This window comes from Crinia signifera, chromosome 6, assembly GCF_055691185.1.
Source record: "Crinia signifera chromosome 6, ASM5569118v1, whole genome shotgun sequence".
NCBI classification, from domain to species: Eukaryota; Metazoa; Chordata; class Amphibia; order Anura; family Myobatrachidae; genus Crinia; species Crinia signifera.
This window is the reverse complement of record NC_139222.1, coordinates 201420943-201442123: the sequence shown is the minus strand read 5'-3', so window position 1 is coordinate 201442123 and position 21181 is coordinate 201420943. Positions and strand designations below refer to the sequence as shown.

The window sequence follows — 21181 nt, the reverse complement described above, 5'->3', positions numbered from 1 at the left end:
ATATTTTTACGGTCCTGTATGTTGTAGTTTACAGAAGTTGATTTCCAGTGAGACCATATTCTGTTACCTAGATGTTCTATTACTTTGGTATTTGAAACTAAATCTACATTGTTAGTTAATACTAAATCCAATAATGCCCTGTTACGTGTTGGTGTTTCAACCGTTTGTGTAATAAACTGATCCTTTAGTAAGTTTCTGCATTTGCATGCAAGGGGATCCTCTTGCATGGGGTCGCAAGCAGGAAAATCATTCGATGATCACTGACCATCGACTGGTTTCTTCCCCATTTGCAGATAAAAGTCAGTTCAGATGCATTTTTACCTGCAAACTGGGGAAAAAATCAGCGATTGCCAATTTCGGGGGCGGGCGTTGACATCATGCGACGTCAGACATTCCCCTGCTCCAGCCCTACCCCTTATCTCCCTTCACAGTACGAACGTCTCAGTGACTGTGATACTTGCTGAAGGTGTTCGCACAGGGACTTTGCACATATATTCCTGTATGCACAGGCCCCACCATTGAAAACATGGGCAAATTCAGACCCAACTGAATGGGTCTGAATCAAGCCCTTAATTGGTATAGTAATTTTTTAAAACTATTTTCAGAATAGGGCTGCAGATAATAAACTAAATTATTAAACTATTAGGGATGTATGTATGTGTTTATGTATATGAAACACACTGGTGCTTTGCAAGCACAATGGCTTATCTATGATGACCATTTTCCGCTACCAAACTATTGAAGCTATTGTGATACTACAAGACAAACCAGGGCTAGAGGAACTCAGTTGATCTGGTTTCGATCTACAGTATGTATTTTACACACAGTAATTGTAATACAGACTAAACAACAAATCAGAATTACAGTAGAGGAAATTGAAAGCTAGTATATCCCCTAGGCAAAAAGCCCCAGAAAATGTTGTGGAAAAAAATGGACTAAAACGCGCAAACCTCATATTTCTCCTTCTCAATTTCCAAAACTGGATTGATCAAGTTCTTTAAGAAGTCAAGATCAATAGGCCTTCAAGTATCCCTTGGTCTCGCATTCTCCCTAACCCAACATTTCATTGCTTTAGGCAATAGGAACAATTTTATATAATCAATCCAACCATTCAGCTTTGAGAAGTAAGAAATGATGGCAGAAGCTGTAGCAATGGCTGACTTTGATTGGTCCAACTCATGCCACTCACACACAAGAGTCAGGATTAGTCACTCTTCCTGCCAGACACAAAGAAACAAGCACTCACTCCAAGCTAAGTCTTCAGCATACTCAGAGCTAAAGTTTCAAAGCGAGCCTCATTATTTCTGGCCTGATAATCTGCCAGACATACTGTAAGTGGGGCATTCTAAACTGGATATACGGGCAGAGGGTACTAGTGACCTAAACTTAGCCTGCTGAGATGAAATGAAAGACATAGGAAGCCATACTCAGGTGGATAAGCTGCACATGCCATTGGGATGGTGCACATTTTGATAGTGCAACCCATTGGTAATGCTACGTGTATTGATGCTTACAGTAGGCGACTCAGTTCTTGCACATTTGCTGCATAGATGTACACAAGGAAAGCAGTTTATGCCACCATTTGTATAAAGTGGCAGACGGTGGCCAGCAATAGACTGTGTGCACTTCTGCATCTTCCTCTGAATCACCTGCAGTGTTTTGTATCTCCTTTTGCAACGCTAGAGTTCCTTCTACAAAAATATATTTACCATTCAATATTCTTTTCTTCTTCAGCAATGGCTTCTTGTTTCAAGTGATAAATGGAATATATTTCAATATATTTTCTCTTAATATTATCTTTTTTTAGTGGACCTGCTGCTGTTTTAGAATATATGCAACTTATTTTTTCCGCTAATGTCTCAATATTTCACCACTAAATGCTTTCCTAATGCATCTCTAAGTCATAAGTATTCAGTAGTCGGTAATAGAAAGTATGGAGAATATATTTCAAGTACATGGGCAGACGCGATTGTAATATCATTGACTCTGAGCATTTTCTATTCTTTCAATGAGTCTAGGATAGGGATGCTCTTGGTGTAGTGATTTTGATAATGAATTCTGAAACGCAACAGACCGATAATAATTACTGAATCCTTGTAGTGAAATGAAGATTCCAGCTGTAACGTCAATATTAATGTACTAGTTACAAAGCCAATTGTAAAGGCTACTGTGCATGTCAGTAATAGTTTTAGGAGTCCTCACATTATGGAACAAAACAGTAGAACTACTTAATTTCTCAGAACAGTCCAGGCAGCCATTTATACCATACTTGATATAACAGTATGCAAGTAACAAAGGGCCTGATTCTGGTTTGCTCAGTAAGCTGCGAACTATTGTGGTCTGAAGATCATTAGTGGGTATTACAGCATGTACAGATGATGAAAGTGGGTGTTTAAGCCCTTGCACATTCATACACATTACTGACATGCCACCAGTGGTGAGGCAGAGGCTTTCCTATAGTATACTCCAGATTTTGTCCATACATCACCTTATTCTGGTCCACATGCAACACTGTGAAATTTAAAGCATTGTGTGTGGATAAGATGCTGCCCGCAGCTCACACATCCCCCCCCATATGGTCACTTTAATGCCACCCGCATGAATGGCCGCCGCCCGCATGCTGAATATCGAATGATTTTGCAGGCACTCCCAGATATAAGAAACCTCTCTGGTTTTGCGGGCACACTGTACAGGAAGCAGACGGGCAATGAAACAATGAGCATTTCTATAGGTGCAGCCCCTCATCACCGCCGCATGCCCCCTGCACTGCTAGTTGTGAATGGGACGGCGAACAAGCAGGTCACCACACCTGCTCACACCGAGCGGCTGCACATGCGCATAAAAGTTTATATACATGCACATTCGTTCACCATCGCTCCCCTCTGGCAACACGAAGGGGACCGTGTAGATTGGAATGAGGGCTACAGTGTGTTGAGGTGAGGCCGGTGAAGCTGCCTGATGACTCCAGTGATCCGAGGTGTCTGAAGTAACAGACGATTCAAAGGATTTTTCAGACTCCTTGAATCACTGTATGAGAGATCAGAGGAGTTAATAGCCTGATGGTCAGCAACAATGAGTCGCAACCCCATTATGACATGGTCATGACCCAGACTTTGGGAAACACTGCATAAGAACATGGATTTATCTGTGATGTCTCCCATTTTAAGCTACTTACAGTAAAGACATGTACAGTAGATGCTAGATGATATTCTAAACTATATACACAATAACGACCAGACATACTGTAACAAACTTTTTGTGCATTCTGTACCATATAATGTGTACTCACCAGGGCCAGTGCAAGGTTTCTTGGCACCATAGGCAAACATCTGCCTACTGCCAAACCCCCAAAACTACCAATAACTCACTTTCATAGTCAGTCAAGAGAAAGCGCATATGCAGAGTTATATACGTTTCCCAGCCACCTGATTGCATTGAGAGCCCCCATTACCTAACTCTAGGAGCTGCAGCGGGCTCTGATGGGGAATGGGTATTTCCCTGCATTAGGCCTCATTCACTGAATACCCAGGAATCGCTGTACTCGCACCCAGTTATATAGCCCTTGCTTCAGCTGTGGAGGAAGGGGTGGGGGGTCTGATGTCGGCAGCCTCGGAGGAACATGGTGTCACGAGCCGGGTTGCCACTGCTGCTGCAGGCAGGTAAACTCCATAGTGCCATTGGCGTGGTTGCTGCCAGTGAGGGGTGGGTTTGTGGCTTGTCTTCAATCCCCCCCCCCCCCCCCCAAATATCTTTTTTTTTTTAAAGCATTGTGCTGGGAGAAAAGTGGCAGCTGTTCATGGGACCCGCTGCTTCATTTAAATGTTGAGCTTAACAAGGGGCACATTTCCGTGCCAGGCAGCTGCCTAATGGTAGTCGGCCCTAGTACTCACTTTGCTACTGAATATACGCACTCCTCCCCCCCCCCATTGATCGTAGCTGATGACGTCAACAAGGATGTATGCATTTGCTGATGCTGGAATCTGTGCCAGGACCTCACTGGGTACACATTTCATTTAACATGTACCTAGCTTGATTTTTAATGTCGCAGAGGGGGGTAAGGGCAGGATGGGGGCAGACGGGGGTGGTGGTGGCACACGGACATGGACGCACCCAGCATTTTATGGTGTTCCAATGAAAACATTGGGCATTCCCATGGGACTGTGGGCGGGGCAAGGTGTTCCTGGGGCTGGTGGCTGATGTCACATTATCTTTTGCACAAACATAAATTTATTACAAAATGCACTCACAATGATAACATAATTAAAGCATATCTACCACTCAAGTGGTGCTAGGTTTGTCTTTGTCCGGCTGCCTGCAAATATAAGTCAGTGGAGACTGAAGGCAGGAAATATCATTTGATGGTCAGTGACCATCGAATGATTTCTCCTGCAGCGGGCATATGCGAGGGGATGTGTCTTTGTAATACAAGGTTACGAGGGGATACGGTGACAGGGGGGGGCGTATTTTTGGCGGGATGGGGTCTCTGGGATATTTGCAACTTACAGAGCCAACTAGAATCAGGGTCTAAGTATAATAAGAAGACCAACATAGGTTCTGAACAACACTATGGGGGTTATTCTAGTCAGGCCCGGAAACAGGGGGGGTCAAGGGGGACACCCGTACTGGGCCCGAAGGGTCAGAGGGGCCCGGCCAGATATGAGGAACACCTACAGGGAGTACGGGGGCTGCACCAATATCCCTCCCCTTTCACTTACCCAGTCCCGCTCCGATTACGCTGTGCCGGCCTTTACAAATCACTTGACGCAGAGGACGTTCACCGAGCAGCCCCGCCTCCGTCTCCTGCCTGAGCCGGGAACTAGTGCAAGGCAGTGTCAGCAGCTGCCGTCAGACCCCTGCAGCCCCACCGCTTGTCTGTCCCCATCAGGGGACATGACCTCAACGCTTTGTCCGCTCAGGAGCCCTGCTGCCAGCCATTAGAGCCGCTGCCCGCCCAGCAATATGCGCAGCCTGCGGTGCAGTTGGAGGGAGCAGATGTCAGAGGATACGAGGGTCATCCCCATCCCGATCTTCTCCTGGCAGTGATGGAGTTCATGCGCAGGTGGCCTCCACACTTACAAAGTTTCTGCCAAAGGCTAAGGGCCCTTGGTCCCTACAGCTAAGAGACATCCTGTCTGTACCAACAGTGAGTACCCATGGGTTATAGAATCCTTCCCTCACCATTTCAAAGTACGTCAAATGTATATATGTGTATGTACTGTATATGTAGGTATATATGCTTATGTATGTATGTACATGTGTGTGTGTGGGGGTTTACATGTGTATGTGTGTGTGTGTGTATATATATGTATGTTTATATGTGTGTGTAGGTACAATATATGGGATACATCTGGGTGACTGGTGTTGAGATGTCAGAATACTGACAGCAGCATCCCAAAGGAGGGAATCCCTCCCCCTGCCCCCCTTATCCTCCCTTCCTGCAGCCTAGCCCCCCTTCACTAGCAGCTTAACCCTCCCAACTAAGGCCTAACTCTCCCCGCTAGTGCTTAACCATCCTCACTAGGTAGGGGTAGGGGCCCCACAGATATCAATGTATAGGGCCCCAAGATTTCTAATGCCAGCCCTGATTCTAGTTCACTCTTTCTGACAAAATCCTTCTTAGATGGACAAAACCATGTGCACTGCAGGGGGGCAGATGTAAAATGTGCAGAGAGGATTAGATTTGGGTGAGTTATTTTGTTTCTGTGCAGGGAAAATACTGACTGCTTTATTTTTACACTTCAAAATAGATCTCACTTTGAAGTAAAACCCCACCCAAATCTAATTCTCTCTGCACATTTTACATCTGCCCCCTGCAGTGCACATGGTTTTGTAGATCTAAGAAGGATTTTGTCAGAAAGAGTGAACTAGAATAAGGCCCTATGTGACCAATTTAGTACCAACAAGAACATTTCACTCACTGACTAAAAAACCTATCCCTGAAAGAAAAGTCACATATAGTGTACCTTCAGAAAGAATTGATTTCAAACTGAGGACTGCAGAATTTTGGCAATAAAGGACCACTGTGTTTTTCACTTGATCAATCCTTTCCAGGTACAGTACAATGGTAGCGAGACATATTTCATGTCGGTTTTTAGTATGCATACTTGGTTGAAACAAAAAAATAATGACGCCTTTCTCCAGGGTGTCTGTGAATTGTTTCATTATTAATACAGTATGTGTCTGTGTTCTGCACAAATTAGACTTTTGTCATAACATTTACAACAGTCAACCTGTGTGATCTCTGCAACACTATTAAATCACTATTTCATATATAGAAATAATGTATATAATGTAATAGTTTTTTCCACTAAATAGATTTAGGTGCACACATGCGGCATCTTTGGTTCCTCAGTGATGATTTAAAATAAAATAGTTTGTGCGTTGTATATATGACAAAATATAATAAATATTATCATACATTAAACTATTATAGTTGGTGTGGGAAATCTGAATTGCTTTTGAATGAAAGAAATATATCCTCCTCTTATTGGGTACATACAGGTGATAATAATGTCGGTAAGAGCCATCCGTTGCTATAGAAGGACTTCCAGGTTTAAGACCAGGGAGTCCCTCTGCTCCTGTGTAGAGTGACACAGTGGCCACCAGGGGTGCTGTGAAGGCCACCCAGTAGGAAACGCAAAGACACGAACATACAGTAGGAGTTAATCTCATTGCGGAGCTTAGTACATATGGGAAATGCAGCCAGATTCCAAAATTTGTCAGTTTGGGGATTTTTGGCAGCAATTTCCTTTTAGTACATTCCATCACTTGTCACTATTGAATATCTTTCTATTTGTCCCAAACCACGTAATCTTTGTTTCTTTCCCTGCCTCTATTGCATATATCTTGCTAATTTTTCTCTTGCTTGTTCATGTCTTACTTTCTTCCTTTCACATTTTTTTCCTTTTTTTCTGATTTTCACTCCTTTTCCCACTTTATTTGCTCTTTTCCCTTTTTTCTCTGCTGTTCTTTTTCTTTTTATAACTCTGGCTTTCTGCATTTTGTCTGTCTATCTAAATCCATTGCTTTCTCACTGTAGCAGTTAGAATCATTAACCTGTGTACACAATGGCACATATAGCACTAGCCCGTTGGTAGATGTGTACTTCACAATGTCATTCATAGAAATATTGCACTGGCTGGGCAGCACAGCCAATGCCTGATATCTGTCTACAGATATAATGGTTCATCTTGGTATGTTGAGACTGACCTCTCAACTGGGTGAGCACATTCAAATGTTGCCAAGTTGTGATGTCAGGCATTTTACATCAGGGAGAGTGTATGTACACTTACCATTTGTCAGTGTTTCAGCCAGGTGTGTACCTGTAGCTTTAGACTTGCATAGTGATTACCATTTGTCTTGGCATAAAAATATGTCATTATGTACAATGTACTGATCTGCTCCATGGACAGTGGTAGGTGGGGAGTTTGACTGGGACGGTACACCTGTCAAGCAGTAATGCAGATGCCCTAAGGCCAGCTCATGAAGAACAAAAACCTCCAGTGGAGTGGAGTTCAAAAAGCAATATGCATGGAAGAAAATTATGGGTGAAATTTAATAGGATTTATAGATAAATTATACCAGAGAAACAAGGAAGACTTAGGGGGAAATTTACCATGATGGGAGTTTTATTTCAGATGAGTTGTTGCAATGGGCAACCAATCAGATAATATATATTATCTTGTAGAAGGTGCTAAATAATTAAGTAAATTCTGATTGGTTGCTCATAGTAACATCCTATGTGAAACTCTGATCTTAGTAATGTTCCCTCTTAGCGTTTACTCTCTCTTCCTGAGGTTACCACTCTTCACATGCTCCTCCACTCTGCATCACACTCTTCTCCACTCTGCTTTATATCCTTCACTCTTATTTATATTCTCCTTTACTCTGCATCACACTCTCCTTTATTCTGCATCACACTCTCCTTTATTCTGCATCACACTCTCCTTTATTTTGCATCACAGTCTCCTCCATTCTGCATCACATTCTTCGCCAATCTGCATCATACTCTTCTCCACTGTGCTTCTCACTCTCCTCCACTCTGCACCGCATTCTCCCTCATTCTGCATCACATTATCCTACACTCTTCTTTATATTCTTCTCCACTCTGCATCATTCTCTCCTTTATTCTGCATCACAGTGTCCTCCACTCTGCATCACAGTCTCCTCCACTCTGCATCACATTCTCCTCCACCCTGCATTATATTCTCCTCCACTCTGCACCATGCTCTCCTTTATTCTGCATCACAGTCTCCTCCATTCTACATCACATTATTTTCAACTCTACATTAAATTCTTCTCTACTCTGCATCACTTTCTACATAACACTCTTCTCCACTCTGGATAACATTCCCATCCACTCAGCATCACGCTCTTCTTTACTCTGCATCACACTCTTCTCTACTCTGCCACACATTCTCCTCCACTCAGCATCACACTCTCCTCTGTTCGGCTTTACATTCTCCAGCACTCAGCATCTAACTCTCCTCCACTCTGTCTGCATCACTCTACTCCATTCTGCATCACATTCTTCTCCAATCTGCATCATACTTTTCTTGTCTCTATCACTCGTTCTTGTTGTCATCTATTTCCTGGGTATTTCTCTCCTCAAGTTCTCCGTGCTCATGGTACTACTAATTACAAGTTAAATGTCTCTAACACATGCAGCACTGAGGATCTCCTTTATTGGTATGCATGCTTGTGGATTCCTGCATTGTTGACTAAATAGGGATACAGCCTGATATCACCTCTTGTGCCTCCATACCTACACTGTGATGACATTGGCTCCTAGTTCACCCTTAACCTCTCTAGTTATCAAAGCCTGATCCATAAAGCGCAGGGCAGATGTATTCAGACTTTAAAAAAAAAAACCATACTGAATTATGTTGATATAGCGGTTATTTAAAAAATGTGATAATGTAACAAATTCATCAATTTTAAACTAATCTTCGCCTGTTAGGTGATAAAGTCATTTGGTACTCAAAGGGTTAAATCTAGCAAATGGATGCATCTGGTCTAAAAATACAATAATTTTTCTGACCTAAAAGGTTAAATGGTAAGTTGTGGTTTTAGTGCATTACATATGGGGGGTGATTCTGGTTGACACGCAGTGCTGTGTAGTTCGCAGAGTCTCCTTGCAGGGCCAATTCACCCGCACAGCTGCAAATGGATGTTTAGCATAAACATCCATTTGCAGTCTATGGGGTGACACCCACATAATTTGATGGTAGCCAACCAACGAATAATGTGGAATGCACACGCAAATCTAAGACACTCTCAGGTGTCTTAGTCTTGCATGTGTTCTGGAGGGGAACATGATGGGCAGCTGACATCCCACGGCCCATCTCCCCACGCCCTCTGCCTGCAGTGTTGTGTGTGAGCACCCGGCAAACACTCTGTTTGTCATGGCCACTCGAACACGGCACATGCGTAAATATACGCATGCACAGTTTTAAAGCATCACGCACTCATGTGAATATACCAAAATCCAGTCCATCTGTTAGCATTACTTCCTCACAGTACTGGGTTTGATTCCTGCAATGGCCCTACCTGTGTGGAGTTTGTATATTCTCCCCATTTCCTTCCACAATGTTAAAATGTACTAAGTTTGTGCTTGCACGTGTGTTTAGGGCAGACTAGACTGGCCAAGTGAGTTCTATCTGCTGTCGAATTCTATGTTTTGATGTGGTTGGCTTGGTTCTTCATGTCCCTACTGTACTGAAGTTAAATATGAACTTGTCTGACCCATCTCACCAAGCTCAAGTTGGATTTCGGTAAAAAATACAGAATAATATATATCCCAAACAAGGTTGCAAGTTGTGCAGTGCAATAAATTGTACTCAAATCACATTGTAACTTGGTGCAAATAGATTTATGTCCAACTCTAAATCAGCCTCAGTATGCTCATTATTTATATAGTACATGGCCAAGAGCTTTATCAAACTGTGATTGTGGAGCTTAGAAAGTTGGAAACGTTATTTGGTAAATAATCCAGGTTATATATAGAAACAGATGTTTCTGCCTATTGTTTTCACTGATCTGTGGTTTTTAGTTATAAAAGTTATAATTATAATCCTCTTTGACTTAAGCCCTTGGAGCGGAGAAAAGAAAAGGTAATGCTATTGTTATACTGTGATTGTTACAGAATAGCTAAAAATCAAATGTCAGTGTAATAAAATAAAACATTTTAATTGATTACAATAAAATCGAAGAAATGCTTATGAGCTACCAAAAACCTTTTTTGTGTCAAATAAATCCATGGTAAATACATAAAGCAATCTTATATAATTATAACTCGTAAAGTAGGAAAAATAGGTTCAGAAATAAAAAAATAAGACTTTATAGTAAAGTGGTAAAGTGTTGTTTTTATGTTTGTAGTCTTTCTTAATATACATTTGTTATAAGCCAACACTGTTATTGATGTTGCTCACCTTGTGTGACTTTTGTGTTCTTTTGTAACAGAACTTTCAGTGCAACGAAGCAATGTTCGAGGCAGTTGAGCAGCAGGACCTGGATGCTGTTCAGATTCTTCTGTACCAGTTTCCAGCTGATGAACTGGACCTTAATACACCCAACAGTGAAGGACTGACACCCTTGGATATTGCTATCATGACAAATAATGTGCCTATTGCCCGAACTCTACTGAAAGCTGGAGCCAGGGAGAGCCCACACTGTGAGTACTGTGAATTTATTTGTGCCCTAGATGCACTTTTAGTGGATTGTTGTGACCTATAGTCATCCTTGCAATGTTCTGCACCAAAATCATGTTGTAGAACTAAGATTATCATTTTGGTTGATGATAGTCAATGTTTAAGCTATAAAATAAAATTAATTGCTGATAAAAAAAATATGTTATGACATTGGAATGCAATGACAGTATGGACTCTGACCCTTCCTGTGTGAGAGATGCACAGAGGAGGAAGGGATTTGGTGACGGGGAAAAACTTTAGGGGAGGCAGATGGAGCGGTGACGAGAGAGGATGTGGAAGGGAGAAAAAAAAAGGTAGGAGGAAGAGAGAGAAAAAGTGTCAGAGAGAGAGAGAGAGAGAGAGAGAGAGAGAGAGAGTCATGGATGAAGAGAAACAATAGGGTGTTAGAGACACAGAAATAAAAACCAGTAAATAAAAGTAACATAAATAATGGGAATTAGTTGAGAATATAACACAAGCCAGTCATTAGAATTAATTAGGTCAATGATGATTTTGATCAGAAATCATGCTGGTAGAATGTAAGCCTAGCATCACTGCAAGATGAAAGCAACCCCTCTTTAGTTTTTTATTAATTTAAAATACAAATTACAAACTATACAAAAAAAGAAAGAAAAACAGTGCCTCTGGCACTGGTGGTGGAGACCAAGCACCAAACCTAATCTAGTCAACCTTGACAGACTGAGAGAGATCCTCAGCGTCATGAAAAAAAAGTAAAAATGCAAAAAATATAAAGAACTAGGGATGTCCTGGTGGCAAGAACTGAGATGGGAATTCAATGGGACTCACAACATGACATAATGTTTGCTAGTAGGTCATCAAAATGGGTAAATATTAAAATTAATTGACTTTATCTCATTTAGGCAAATTCCTTTCCTTTCTGTGTTTTTTTTTTTTAATCCAAACCTGGCGAATATTATGTATAAAGGGAGTAGTGTTAAGTATTGTCTGATGTATGTCTTTTTTTGAATGTATTAGAAAAAGTATCAAGAATAGAAGGCAGCACACACTTTACAGAAGGAATATAAGCTTTTCCAACATGCTACTTCCTTCCCAGTGAGTTAGAGCTGAACATTTATAAGCATTCTATGTAAAGACTGGCATGGTGTACACCAAATATAAGTGCTATCTCACATTCCCAGCTTCAACCGACTGAGAAGCGGAGGCCTGCAAATGCTGCCACTTCAAAAATATAGCCCTTTTCCCTCAGATCTACATTCCACAGATTACCAACCCCATTGACACTGACCAGCCATATTTTCCAGATATCCCAACCACATGAAATCAGTCCCCAATCACAATGTGAAGACTTCAATTAAACACTTCTTAGGCTCCTCAGAACCATTATACAGCATCTTTAGCAACTGTACAGTATATGGCTTGCAAAGCCCATTTCTATCGTATTTATTTATGTATTTCCAATTTCTTACATAGCACAGCAAACTCCTTTGCCCTTCACAGTATGAAACAGTGATAAAACAAACTGGGTAGTAACAAACCGACATAGAGGTAGGAGGGCCCTGCTCGCAAACATATAATCTATAGGGATAATTGGAGGGATAGGATTCGGTAGCATATCAGTCAAAATCAGATTGAAAGTCCTGTTAAAATTAAATATGAATGCTACTAGAGATTATGTGGGGGTTCTGGTATATGATAAGCTTGCCTGAAGAGATGAGTTTTCAGGGAACGCTTGAAAGTTTGGAGGCTAGAGAAGAGTCTTAATGTGCATGGAAGGGCATTCCATGGGGTGAGTGGTGCCCGAAGAAAGTCCCACAATTGTGAATGGGATCTAGTAATGAGTGTGGATGAGATACGCAGATCTTGTGCAGAGCGGAGAGGTCGGGTGGGGATATATTTGAGATAAGCAAAGAGATATAAGTCGGTGTAGTCAGAGTAATTGCCTTCTATGAGAGTACAAGTATTTTATAATGAATACGGGAAAATACAGGCAACCAATGGAGAGACTGACAGCGGATCAGCAGACGTTGAATGTTTAGCTAGGAAGATAAGCCTCGCAACTGCATTGAAAATGGATTGTAGTGGTAAGAATCTTTTAGGAAAATCGGTGAGGAGGCTATTGCAACAATCAATGCGTTAGATAATGAGTACTCTGCGCCCCCCTGGTGCAAGCACCTTGGAGACTATGCAAGTCTCTGAGGGCACCCACAGTGAAGACCTGCACATGCGCATATTCACTTATGCACATGTGTAGATCTTCAACATTGAACTCCCCAAACGAATGTAAGTGGGAGTTCGCATATCAGAATCACCCCCTTAATGTCTAGCTCTCATCACATGAACACCCATGATGCAATTTCCTAGCTACTCATATATACTGGGATGTGTAGTCTTTACCACTCAAGGCATTGCTGAACAGCATGGGTCTATGTACTAATCCTTGGAGAGAGATAAAGTGTACAGCGATATAGTACCTACCAACCAGCTCCTGACATTTTTAAAACACAGCCAGAAGATATGAGCTGATTGACTGGTTCTTTAACTCCATCCAATTTATCTACAATGGTTAGTACATGGACTCCCTAAATCCCAAATGGTGGAGAAAGTTTACATATCAGGCTATCATAAGGTTCCCCCTTTTCTATGGTAGTTAAAATGTTGAAGAGTTCTATTGGAACCTAGTTGGTATGTAACAGGTAACAGTGATCCTTAACCACACTTGTAGGTTTATAAGGAACAGCAGTAACAGTGGAATATGCACAGTAATATACAGATACCCAGCAGTGGTAATATCAGCCATATGGCAGGTAAGGTTAATGGTATAAAGTGTCGCACTTCAATAGCTAAGATATGCATGTGTGACAGAAAATGGCTGCATCCTGCACATGTGCAGATATACATCAGTTTGGTGGCCGGACCTCCCTAATCACTCTTGGTCCTAGTGCTCATCTTGTTCAAGTACAAGGCTAGAGGCAGTGCAGAGTGCTGGTCCATTAACATAGAAAGACATACAAAAAACTTTTTTTATAGGCAAAGCTAAATTCACAGCCACAGAGAACAGCTTCTATTACCTAACATACTGTATGGTATGTTTAGCTTATTTAGTAACTATCTGAAGTATTTAACTGCCTCAAATAGATGTAGGACATCCAATGGGCATGCAATCGGCCCACTGTTACCCACTACTATCACATACTGGCATATACAGTAGTTGTCCAGAATTGCTGTTTAAGATGCAATAATAGTATGGACTAGCTCAAAGGACAATGTCAGGTGGGGCGTTTGACTGGGGGGGAACACCTGTCAAACCTTAACACAGGTGTCCTAAGGGAAGCTCATGGAGGACAGAAACTCCTGTGGAGCAGAAGTATACAGCATGAGCGCTACCTATATTGGACATGTGTATACGTCTGTCTTAAATACTGCACACCATCCTTAACTAGTCTCATGCAATGGTAATGCTATTAATCTATATATTATTGTACTATACAAAATGGTGCCTATCCCCAAAGGATAAAGGGTTAATGGGAGGACTAGAAAATAATCTCCGATTGTGATGATGCTTAGAGCTAAGGGGTTACTCCTGAGCTCAGATGTTCTCTTCCCGCTCTTTTAGCATTGATGCTTGAAGAGTTGACTGTATGTCTTTTTCTCTTTTTCTCACATTGCTAATGACTGCAAACAGCACAAAGCTTCTTTAATAGAGGATAAGTGTTTAGCTTTGCCTTATGGGTAGAAATCAGGAAATGCTGTTAGTTAGTGGACAGGCTGGAGCCAGCTGTCAGAGGCTACAGAATCCTCTGTGGGCTGTGCCACTAACAGAGCCTGGGGCCTGACCATTACCCCAAAGGCTCTGCTGAGATCATAACTAGCAGAGGCAGCGCTGGAGTCTGGAGTAGGGTGCAGATGAGGAAACTCAGCCTACGACTTTCCTCTGCTGTCAGGAATCTGTCAGGCTACACGGCTCACTGTGCCATAGAAGCAATGCAGCCATTGCAGGAATCAGTCACCAACTTGATAATATAATCAGATGTAAATGGACACACTGTTGTGCAGTTTTTGGGACATAGCAGAAGGCTCCAGGAAAATGTTGCTATATGCACAGTAATTATGTTTGTTTTTGCCTTCTTTTAGACAAGTGTTAATAGATCTATTATGCTGGTCGGTTGCAGATTTTTTTATTGTATGTTTTGTTGAGTGTAAGGTCTTCTAGTGAGGATTAACCTTAATATTTTACTGCTATTTGAAGTGTAACTAGATGTTTTTGAGATTAATTGAAATACTTTTAATAATCAATTGCAAGATAACGAATATGCAATGTCAATTTTTATTAGGGTTCTTGATTGGAAATAGGGTTCTGGTAAAATACGGTTTTGTGGCATTATTTGCATGAGTCAGGGAGTTGCACAGCAACATGTAAAATACTATAAATAATATAATGCTACTGTAGTTTATATTTTATGCCAGCATAAATAAGTTAGTCTATATACACTATTACTATTAAAAAGGTAAAGAAAATTGGATAAAAGGTTTTTCTTAGAAACATAACTAACATTTACCGAGGTCAATAGTTGGTCACAGATGGAAGAAAAATATACAGTATATAAAACATAGATATGCAGCTTACTCAGGATACAGAGCATTCCTGTATTTGGAAATCAAACACCTTGGGCAAAATGTAATAGAGTGTGAAAATCAGAAAGTGAGAGATTTTGGGAGAGTTTTCACTTTTTTTTTAAAGCGGCAATCATTTACACTGAAAAACTTGATTAATTTTGGCATCTAAATGATTGCCGCTTTAAAAAAAAAAGAGAAACATCTCTCACTTTTTGATTCTCTCACCCTGTTACATTTGGCACCATAAGTCTGATCTAATAAATAACCTAGGCCTGAGGGGCATTAAACACTCTTTGGGTCTGATTCTGAGGTAAACGATATTAAAACATGAGACACAAGCACCAGGGGCATTTTCGGAGAGGAGAGAGCCCATGTGCAGGAGAGAGCCCCTCCTCTCTGTCATTCACATGTGCAAATCACTACAAAAATGGCTGCTGTGTCATGTTCCCAGTCATTTCAGTCTGCAGAGTCCATCGCTGTCGAACTCAGAAGATGCAAGTATAATTTTATGGGCCAGGGTGTGCAGTGTGGGCCCCTTGGACCCATGAGCCAATGTGTACCAGACACTTTGCACCAATTATAGTTAGGCCAATGACAAGTGCCCAATGTTTTAATTCTGTGCATGCTTACCGAATGGGGAAACATATCTTAATTGCATGGTGATCCATGCAATGTTTATAGTCACTCCTGGGTGGTGGCTAACAGTGATGGGCATGTTAGAGGCATGTCTATGTGAGGGACTTCAACGAAAGATGCATTTACACTGACGGTCTTATTCTAAAGGACTTTCTGAGCAACTATATGCACTACAAGAGTGGATATATCCGTGTCCATCGCTGGATCAGGCCCACAATCTAATGCCGGTGCAAGACAATAAAGCATGCTGTTTCCACTTCCACCCAGTTAAAAAAAAATAAAAAGACCCATGTAATGAAGAAGATAGACCCACACATTCTCTCCTAGAATCTCCAGGAATCTCTTGTATTTTAATGAGTTCTCCTAGACAGGCAAGAGAGAAGACAAGCTACAGATATGTCACGCTGGTGGGTGATCGTGTGCATCTCTGCGCATGAGCATGCGCTTGTTGCATGTGGCCACGGCGAACAGATTATTCGCCGGGTGCATGCAAGCAACCTTGCGGGTGGGGGGCAGAGAGTGGTGTGGGGTGGTGGACTGTCCCATTACCATATGGGAACACCCAGCGTTTCATGGGCGTTCCCATGCTAATGAGGCATGACGGACAGGCGCGGGGCGAGCAGCTGACATCACCAGAGTAGACATGCATCTGTAAGGCAGCGCTGAGGCAAACTTACATATGCATGAGCATTCGCCATCATTCGATGGTCAGAGACCATCAAATGATGGGGTGGATCCCACCAGGCTCTAAATGGATGTTACTGTGTAACATCCATTCGCATGCCCTGCAAGCGAATTTGCCTTGCGAATGGGTGGCGGCCAGCCATCATTCACAAGGCGGGGTTGGTGGACTCGCAAAGCTCCAGATTCTCCAAATATGGTACCCAAATGTGTGAGGTTCCAGTTGATTGAGCTACATTGTCTAGATAGACAGTCAAAAGGTTGACACCATTGTCCAGATGTAATAGTTATGTTCGTTGGCTGTGCAGGATGCCGAGCAAACTCTGAGGTTTTCTTTAAAGGGGCAATCTTGCCTTGTAAATTATTGTCCCTTTAAAAAACCTCAGCGATTGGCCAGCATCCAGCATCCTGCATCCTGCACTGAACTCCAAGGCTATTACATTTACCCACATAGGTTCAACATATGCTGTACAAAAGGTCAACAGGTACAAAAGTTTGACAGGTGATAGGTCGACATTGCTTAATTTTGACATGTACAAAAGGTCAACAGTTTCAACAGGTCAATATGGCAATGGTCGACACAAAAAAAGATTGATGAATTTTGGGGGTTTTCCCATTTGCTTGACTTACTATCCATGTGAACTATGATTGGGAAAAGTAAACCGTGGAGAGCTCAATGGTAGCAGAATGAGCCACCTTGCACCAAAGCATGTGACTGAAGGTGGTCACAGAACATAAAATATACCATATGTGGCAAAAAAAACCCCCACAAAATAACTCATGTTTACCATGTTTGTGTCAACCATCATCGTGTTGACCTTTTAATCCTTTCAACATGTTTCTGCCTGTCAACCTCTTATACTTCTCAATCTACCTGTATTGCATTTTGACCATATGGGGTTTACCTATTGACTGTCACTAGAAAGTGTAGATCTGTTATACCAAACTCAATGTGCAATGAGCTGACTGCCAAACAGATTTAAACATTTCTCCGTAATATCGATCTTTCTTAATTACTGTTACAGTTCCCTAAACAAAATAATTCCTTTAAACCACACAACCTAATAAAATGATGAAACAAGTTTCTTTGTGCTAACTTATATTTGTTTTTCACACCACAAAAACAAAAAAGGGTACTTGTTTCCTAGCAGGGCGCCAACTAAGCAAATTGCTTACTGGGCTATTCTGCATAGGAAAATAACATCGCATGGGCCATTTTAGTGCCGTGCAATGCGATGCAATGCAATTTTTTAATGTTATTTATTCACTGCTCTGTATGCCCCAGGGGATCTCATTGCATAGCACCTCCCGCAAAATCGCATGCGGTGTGCGATGCCATTACATTAGCTATACAATAATATGATTGTATGACATACAAAGAGGTTTTAGGCACCCCCCCCCCCACTATCCACGCCACCCGAAGCGTGGCGAGTGGCGGCGGAACGCGTCCTCTGACCTTCTCATACCCCCACTATCCACACCGGCGTGAAGTTGATTTTATATAGTGTGGCGAGCCACCGAGCCCGAAGCGTGGCGAGCACAGCGAGCCCCACAAGGGGATGCGGAATACATGTAAAGTAATCCGCATCCGTTCGCCACGCTTCGGCTCGCCACACTATATAAAATCAACTCCACGCCGATGTGGATATTGGGGGTATGAAAACGTCGGAGGATGTGTTCCGCCGCCCCTCACGGGGCTTGCTGCCCTCGCCACGCTTCGGGGTGGCATGGATAGTGGGAGGGTGCGTAAAACATCATTGTATGTCATGCAATGATATCATTGTATAGGTAATCGCACACCATATAAAATAGCATGCGATTTTGCGGGAGGTGCTATGCGATGCGATACGATATCCGGAGGATACAGAGCAGTGAATAAATTACATTAAAAATCGCATCACATCGCACGGCACTAAAATGGCCCATGCGATGTGATGCGATTTCACTACGTTAACGTACGTAGGAAATCTGGGCGCCCTACTAGGAAACAAGTACCCAAAAAAGTGAACGTTGCACAAGCTGTCATCCTTAATCCAGAAAACATAATAAGAATAAAGAATACATCTGTCACTTTACAATTAGAAGGGTAACTGGAGGAACATTGGTATGATGATGTACAAAAGTGGTTACTTAGGTAATGAAAGACAGGACTTTTATATTGCTTATGATCTTTTAGTGCTTTAAAACATAACACTTTTGTATTTGTAGGATGGGGGCTTACAAAAAGAAATCAAAGCTGTCAACTGGTACAAACAATAGAATTGTTTTTTTAAATGTATTTACTAACATCAATTTATATTGTGGCAACATTTTCCATAACACTTTACAAATGGCAAGAAAAATGTAAAGAAAATATATATAATAGAAAACCTTCCTACTGAATGCAAGGACCTTGCTAAAGCTTTTTATTTGCAATATCTTGAATAAAGGTAGCTTCATACTGTTTTCGTTATAATAGATTCTATATTTGTACATACAGTATATACGCATAATCCGTACATGACTTTGCGTGTATTATTACACGATTTCTTAGAGATTGTTAAATAATAGACTTGCATCTGAAGCATTTTCATTACAATTAAAGCTTGTGCTTTTCAGGGCTAAAGGACTGTGTTTCCTTTGTGCTGTTTTGCGTGAACATTGTTTGTTGCGCTCATAGAACTGGCTTTGTATGGTTACTATATATAACTCCCTGTAGTGACCTTTATATGCTAGAAATTGAACTTTACTAACCAACCATCATAATACACAGTCAAATAGGATAGTACATAATTAGAATGTGGTCATCAACATTAAACATCAACACTCTCCTTACTGGTTTTCCCAAAAATAGACTCTTACCACTATGAATGCAGCTGTAAGGTCCAACTGTCCGTCTATTGATCTTTTCTGTCAGTCCCTCCAATGGATACCAATATTCTACAATATTCAATATAAAATACTTTTACTTAACACATAGGGCTATTACCCAAACTGCACCAACATACTTCTCTTCACTTATCTCCTTACCTTATCCACATGCATTACTCACACCCACTCACAATTACGGGACTGTAAAGCACAATGGAATTTGATGCACTATATAAGAAACTTTCAATAAATAATAAATACATTAACAACATAAAATTACTGTATATGAGAGTTCTGCAAAAACCTAATTGTACTAAATGCAACCGAGTTTCTGTAGATTTGTTCCGTTGCCTCTGATCTTGCCAATGGTGGAGCATTTTGGTTGTGGGCCCAACTGCATAAATATAAAATAGGCTCCTCTCTACTGTCAACCTAATGCTTGTGTCAACCTATTGACCTGTCAACCTAGACCCATGTCGACCTAGACCCATGTCGACCTAATGCTTGTTGACCAACATACTTTAGACCAAACTCAATGTGCAATGAGCTGACTGCCAAACAGATTTAAACATTTCTCCGTAATATCGATCTTTCTTAATTACTGTTACAGTTCCCTAAACAAAATAATTCCTTTAAACCACACAACTTAATAAAATGATGAAACAAGTTTCTTTGTGCTAACTTACTGTATATTTGTTCTTCACACCACAAAAACAAAAAAGGGTACTTGTTTCCTAGCAGGGCGCCCACTAAGCAAATTGCTTACTGGGCTATTCTGCATAGGAAAATCGCATCGCATGGGCCATTTTAGTGCCGTGCAATGCGATGCAATGCAAGTTTTTAATGTTATTTATTCACTGCTCTGTATGCCCCAGGGGATCTCATTGCATCGCACCTCCCGCAAAATCGCATGCGATTGCATGTGATTTTACAGGGTGTGCGATGCCATTACATTAGCTATACAATAATATGATTGAATGACATACAAAGAGGTTTTAGGCAACCCCCCCCCCCCACTATCCACGCCAACCGAAGCTTGGCGAGTGGCGCCGGAACGCGTCCTCCGACCTTCTCATACCCCCACTATCCACACCAGCGTGGAGTTGATTTTATATAGTGTGGCGAGCGCAGCGAGCCCCACAAGGGGACGCGGAATACATGTAAAGTAATCCGCGTCCGTTCGCCACGCTTCGGGCTCGCCACACCATATAAAATCAACTCCACGCTGGTGTGGATAGTGGGGGTATGAGAAGGTCGGAGGACGCGTTCCGCCGCCACTCGCGGGGCTTGCTGCCCTCGCCACGCTTCGGGGTGGCATGGATAGTGGGGGGGGTGCGTAAAACATCATTGTATGTCATGCAATGATATCATTGTATAGGTCATCGCACACCATATAAAATCGCATGCGATTTTGCGGGAGGTACGATGCGATATCCCGGAGGATACAGAGCAGTGAATAAATTACATTAAAAATCGCATCACATCGCACGGCACTAAAATGGCCCATGCGATGTGATGCGATTTCACTACGTTAGCGTACGTAGGAAATCTGGGCGCCCTACTAGGAAACAAGTACCCAAAAAAGTGAACCTTAATCCAGAAAACATAATAAGAATAAAGAATACATCTGTCACTTTACAATTAAAAGGGTAACTGGAGGAACATTGGTATGATGATGTACAAAAGTGGTTACTTTAGGTAATGAAAGACAGGACTTTTATATTGCTTAT

General features: G+C 41.7%; 1 protein-coding gene across 4 annotated transcripts in view; it reads left to right on the top strand.

The window, feature by feature from the left end:
- Positions 1-21181, top strand: part of ANKFN1 (ankyrin repeat and fibronectin type III domain containing 1) — a 402168-nt gene that overhangs the window by 27125 nt on the left and 353862 nt on the right. For all 4 annotated transcript variants that reach the window (XM_083148639.1, XM_083148638.1, XM_083148637.1 and 1 more), the window contains exon 4: positions 10462-10672. In XM_083148639.1, coding sequence (XP_083004765.1) covers positions 10462-10672 — 211 coding nt within the window. The remainder of the gene's footprint in view (positions 1-10461; positions 10673-21181) is intronic.